This window comes from Poecilia formosa, unplaced genomic scaffold (genome assembly GCF_000485575.1).
Source record: "Poecilia formosa unplaced genomic scaffold, Poecilia_formosa-5.1.2 Scaffold27, whole genome shotgun sequence".
In the NCBI taxonomy this organism is placed as follows: domain Eukaryota; kingdom Metazoa; phylum Chordata; class Actinopteri; order Cyprinodontiformes; family Poeciliidae; genus Poecilia; species Poecilia formosa.
Genome location: NW_006799966.1, coordinates 2,539,203 through 2,545,316, shown reverse-complemented (window position 1 = coordinate 2,545,316; position 6,114 = coordinate 2,539,203). Strand labels below are relative to the sequence as shown.

General features: G+C 40.3%; 1 protein-coding gene across 8 annotated transcripts in view; it reads left to right on the top strand.

Moving 5' to 3' along the window:
• Positions 1–6,114, top strand: part of agap3 (ArfGAP with GTPase domain, ankyrin repeat and PH domain 3) — a 148,767-nt gene that overhangs the window by 84,511 nt on the left and 58,142 nt on the right. For 3 of the 8 annotated variants that reach the window (XM_007548661.2, XM_016669732.1, XM_016669735.1), the window contains 3 exons: positions 162–289; positions 517–672; positions 5,603–5,686. In XM_007548661.2, coding sequence (XP_007548723.1) covers positions 162–289; positions 517–672; positions 5,603–5,686 — 368 coding nt within the window. Of the gene's footprint in view, positions 1–161; positions 290–516; positions 673–764; positions 943–1,991; positions 4,594–5,602; positions 5,687–6,114 lie in introns of those variants that run through there. The other 5 variants (XM_016669736.1, XM_007548665.2, XM_016669733.1 and 2 more) reach the window with 4 other exon arrangements.

Below are 6,114 nucleotides of genomic sequence, written 5' to 3'. Positions count from 1 at the left end.
TGGATAAAAATTGACTATAAGGGAAGTTGTATCTCTAAGCAATATATGATGAATCTCATCTGTGTATTTTCAATGAAATTGTAACAATATACCAGAACACACACACATTTTCATGCTTGCACTGTGTCGCCAGTCAACAGAGCTGTTCTTTCCCCCACTAGTTGCCCAGAAGGTTGTGGCCATGAGGAAAAAGCAGCAGCTGTCTATTGGTCCATGCAAATCTCTCCCTAACTCTCCGAGTCACTCTTCAGTGCCAGCCGCATCCATCCCCTCTGTCCACCTTAACCAGGTAAGCCCACAGCAGCCCGACGTACATCTGATGTTCAATATGTGACAACATTAAGACCATTTAACCTGCTACTCATGACTGCTTGTTTTTAGGTGTCTGAACTGATGTTCTTATCACATCGTCCCAAACTGACCTTCTATTCCTTTTTCTTTGCGATCCCTCTCTCTTTTCCACCCTTATCTTCTCTGATGCTGCTGGTTCCTCTTAATCTCTCTCACTCCCAATAGGCAGCCAATGGTGGGGGTGCGTTCAGCGACTACTCCTCCTCTGTTCCCTCCACCCCCAGCATAAGTCAGCGGGAGATGCGCATTGAGACCATCGCTGCCTCCAACACGCCCACGCCCATCCGCAAGCAGTCGAAGCGGCGCTCCAATATTTTCACAGTAAGTATGCGACAGCTGATGCAAAGCAACACCCACTCACACTACTAGAGGGCACGGCGCCAAGCACACATTTTTTTCTTTTATTCCACCAGAGGGAGACAGGTTGCTCAAAATGCATTCAAAGCCAGCGCTGCTGCCTACGAGTCAGGCAAAGACAGCATCTTGTTCAAACTGCACAATGGGCTAAGGAGTAAAAGACTTTGAAGATTTCATATTAAACCCCCAAAATGGGCCAAAAAAAATAAAAACACTCAGCCTTGAAGCAAATATCAAAGATAAGCACTGTGGAAATAAACATCAATTCATGTACCTTTCTTTTTTTTTTCTTTTCTAATTGGATGTAGTGAGTGGATTAAGTTTCTCATGTCACCAATAGGAAACTGGGCTCTTTACATCGTCAAAATCTTTGAAATGGCCCTGTTAATTTTTGCTTTACTATTTTCTTCAGCACCTGTCCTATTGCACGAAGCAAAATGAAAAAATTCATGTCAGCCTATTTTACACATTGCTAATGAGGCAAATCTACAACCTCCAACTGCCCACCTTCAGACAGAAAAGCTCTTGCACAATTTGGACGGCTCGTGAATACTGACTCCAATTGATTCTGATCGCCAAGAAATACGACACCAGTCTCCCGATCCCTGTCTGCTTGCTATTTATCCCGTGTCCTGTCATATTTGCCCTTTGCTCTAACCTGTAGCATTTGTGTGCACTAACCACTACTGTTTCCTTGGCTTTAGCCTCTTTCCTTTTTTCATTCTTTCTTCCTTTCCTTCATCCTGCCTTTCCTTCTTACAACTTTTCATTCGTTCTTTCTTCCTTCCACTCTGTGCTTCTTTCTTTTATTCTTTCTCTCTTCTCTCTCTTTCTTTCTCTATCTTCCTTACTTTCTGTCTTTCGTCCTGTTTCCTGTTGCCCTCCCTCCTTTTTGCTGCTAACTTTTCCAATCTTGCATAGTTGGATCTTTGTTTCTGGTGGCTCAAGAAGGTCTGCAGAAGACAGAAATCCTTCAGTCAATCCAAAACAACTGCAGAGAATTTCTTAGTGCCTAAAGTGCCATCTAACATTTACCTTAGGTTTTATGATGTTAATTTGTTTTCTTCTGCCGAACTTTGCCAGCATTATGAGAAAAAGATCAGGCTAAGCGAGATTTACCTTCTGCAACTTCTTCTTGCATATCAACACTTTTCCTTCACCTCTGCCTTCTGGTTCTCACGCTCTCTCTTTTCTCTTTGTAGCTAACTCCTCCTCTAACCTCCCTATCTATCCCCACCCCTTCCATCTGTATCTTTCCTTCTATCTTGTTCCTCTCACCCCAGCTGCTTTGGGAGCCGCAGGTTTATGCGGCCCCCGAGCAGTACAGGCTGGTGCTAGCTCCCCTTGTTGTCTCCCTTCCCCCCCTGCTAGGTAGTGACTAACCATGTCCACCAGAGAAATGAGCCTCTCCCCGTCCGCATCATGGAGATGCCGAAGCACGCCACCTACCCAGTGTGGGTGCCCGAGTGGCAGGCCGAGCGGGAGTTTCAGCTCATGACCTTCTGAGGAGCTGCGAGCCAAGGGTGGGAGGAGGGAGGGTGAGGGAAAAGAGGAGGAGGAGGAGAAGAAGGAGGAGGAGGAGGAGGACGGAACGTTACGAGGGCATTGTCGACATTTCTTCATTGAAACTGGAAGATTGAGATGGGCTCATTAGACGGAAGACTTGAAGTGTGAAAACATTCTGGCATTTTGCAAAATAACACAAAGAGAAAATGTTTCATCAACACAAGTGTTAAGGATCTTACTTTCTTAGCTTTGCCCTATCAAAAACATAAAAAAAAAGATCTCCATAAGCTACAAGTACTACTACACCAGTTCTCCAAGTCACAGAGAGACTGAAGAATAACAATCATGCTTTAATTTATGGTGATTTTAGAGGTTTCATGTATAAGCAATTTAAGATACAAAGTATGCCTTAATGTCATTGGTAGATAAACTCATAGAGCCATTAAATGGAAAGTCCAGTCCTTTTATTACCCAGACATGAAGAATGGCACTTTCATGGCACTGGCATTGGGACTCTTGAAATGTATAAACCCAAAAGTGATGGTGTGCATTTTTCTAAACTTAATTATATGTGAGAGAACAATACATGCACCTGAATTTGGCTCCCATTCATAAAAAAAGGCCCTCCTTCTCAATTCTTTAACTGTTTGAGTGTTAAAAGTAGGCAATTAAGACTCAAACCATTCCATCAGAAGATCTTTTCACTTTGTCTTCTCACCACCGCCCTCACAAATCAGTTTCACAAGCCATAAACCATTTCAAGCCAATCTTTTGACCATAACCACCCTCTGCCACTAGGTGTCAGTGCAGCAAACATTATTCTTTCCTAGTGCTTCCATGGTCAATAACTCCAAACTCTCTGTTTTCTGTCAACTTGTCTGTGGTTCTGCTGTGGTCTTCAGATTGTCCGTCCCTATTTGTGTTGAAAAGCACACTGTTAGAAACTTAAACAAATATGATGCCATTTTTTTATACTTAACATCATTGCTGCACCATTCATTTGCATTAATCTATTAACGTTTGCCCCTCCGTGTTGCTCCATTTCATATTTTTGTTCTTTAATTTCTTGCTGGATCTTCACGTATGAGACCAAACATAAACAAAAATAACAACAGCAAAAAAAGAACAAATAACCATTTGACACTGTTTTTTAATATTTGCAGATTTGTGCTTCTGTTTCCAACCTTTCTTCAACAAAAAGGGCTTTCCAACTCCTTCCGAATTAGAAGAGCATGATGGGTAAAAAATAAAGAGTCCCCCTGCTTTGCCAAACCTGATAGAGAGGAGATTATTGGGTGAGGACTTACAGCTTGTTGCTGCTTTACCCTAAGTGCTTTAACACATTTAGGGTAATGCACATGGAAACCCATAGGACTTTGCGTCCAAAAGCCGGCTAAAAATCGAGTCCAGTGGAGTTTCTGAGTGCGCTTTAAAAGTAGACTCTCAAATATCACCGAGTGAGACAGACTGTAGGGACTCTTCTGGAAATGCCCCGTCCAACTTTTTTGCTCCGCTCTGCCTTTTTGCTCTCATTCAGACACATGCCATACAATAAACACACTGTACAGTCAAGTCACTCTTGGAACTGTTATCCAGCCACCAAAAGGACACGAGCTTTTCCTTACATGACATCACACGGCCTTTTTTTCCAGAAATGCGGACTCAAGAACTAGAGGTGCCAAGTTGTTGTTTTTTTTTTAATTCTTTTCTTTCTCTTTTGTTCTTCTTTTGTTTGTTCTGTTTCTCTTTCATTTGTTCACATTCTTTCCAGGGCATATTCAAGTATCGAAATCAATGGAAAAATGTGGTGTAAATGTATCATGCAGAGGTGTTTTTTTTTTGTTTTTGTTTTTTTTTTAGATTAGAGAAGCTTGGGTGAACATTTTATGAAGGCCTTCATAAAGGTTAGCACAGTCTGTCAGGGTTGGGAGGTATATTACAGAGAAATTATACTGAGAGTTGCTAACAAATGAAACTGGGTTGCACCGACTTGTATGAATGTAGTTAAACATCGTGTTGTTTTTCCCTTTATTTATTCGAAGATCTATTTTTCTTTTTCATCTTTAAGTTCCTTTTTTCTTTTCATTATCTCGGTTTTGGTTTGGTACAGAGATTATGAACTCTCGCATAATCACTTTTCTACCATAAAGAAGGGATTTGCCGAAAATATAGACTGCTGTATATCTTGTATTGTATTTTATTTACAATGCTACTCTATAAAAAGGTACATACGTATAAGGAATATATGAAACAATGCCTTTTATTGTCCATCCTATATTTTGTGGGAACTGCAATGTTTGGCTCAATCTGTTGAATATTTTGAAGTGAATTTGTGACTTGCTTTGTATGGTGTCTGTATAGAAGCTAAAAAAAAAACAAGTCATCATGAACAAAAAAAAAATAAAATGTTGGAAAAAAAATCTGAACCTCAGAGTTGGTTTACTTGAACTCAGATTGTACCTCTTCTCCATTGGTGACTGGACATCTCTCATGTTTTGAGTGAGACCATACCACACTCATTCTGTTTGTCCTTATGTGTACCTCATCTCTTTATTTGTGTTGGGGTGGGAGGGGAATTATGAGGTTGTTGATTTTCTCATGTGATAACCTCTTTATAACCACCCCTTTTTCCCTTCAACAGGATCTGCCATACTCTTTTTATACTGATGAACTCTGAAATCAATTGTTTGAATATGCAAACTTACTTCTGTCCTAATAGATTTTACAGGTTGGAGGAATCTTTTGCACCAAAGCCTTACTTTTATAATAACATTTTTTCCCCCTTCTCTCCTTGGTATATAAAAACATACTCATTGTGAAAGCCCTTATGAATGAATCTTCTCTGGGTAGCACGGCAGTGGGTCGGCAGGTTCACTAAGGACCCACTCATGGTGTGAGTCAAAGGAAAGGATCCGCAAAGGGTTTCAGGGCTGAGTCATGACTCAATGTTTGGTTGTCTCCTCTGTGTTGAGATGTGTCAAGTGTGGTCTTGTTTTGGTCTCTTATTATTATATATTTTTCTTCTTTTTTTTTTTTCTTTTTTTTTTAATCTTGCACGTTGATGTTCCTGCTGTATGTTCTGCTGGTCTGCTTGTGTGTTCTTTTGGAGCTTCTTTTTGAGACCTTTTATTTTTGCAACGCTGAGTTTCCCCACAAAAACTGCAGAAATGCAAAAAAAAACAAAAAAAAACAAAAAAAAAACATACAAACAAAAGAAACATGCTCCCTCACCTCACCCTTCCCGCCCTCTGACCCACAGCCTATCTGTGTCACCCACACGCACTCCCAACATACAAGAAACACTTCATCCACTTCCCCACGGCTCCCACTCTGCCTTGTATTCAGTGTGTCGCTTCACTTACTGACTGACTCTCTTGTTCTCTTGCAGTCACGGAAAGGCAGTGAGCAAGGAAAGAGCGTTGACAGTAAAACAGACAGCATAGGCAGTGGAAGGGCCATACCTATCAAACAGGTGAGCAGTTTTACTGGTTTTTGACTTCATTTCCCATAATTCCCTAGGTAAGTATGAATTCTTGAACGTCTCAACAGAAGCTGTTTATTTTAAGTGATGTGATGATTGTATTATAACAGCCAGACATGACGTCAGGCTGTCACCACTAGATGGCCACACAGAACAAAAAATATTATGACATACTTTCTGTTTATAGCACAAGCTGCTAGATTAGTCCCATTAGTTTAAGTTTTTTTTTTGTTTGTTTGTTTGACATGTTGCAAAATTACTTTTGTGAAACCACAGTGACATCATTTATTATAAATGTTTAAGACTTAAGAATTTACAGAATTTTAGAGCAAATTACAAAACTTGTTTCTAGCCATAGTTAATGACAAAATTTTGCTTTGTGTTTAAAACCGCAAGTTAAATTGATAAATATCAATATA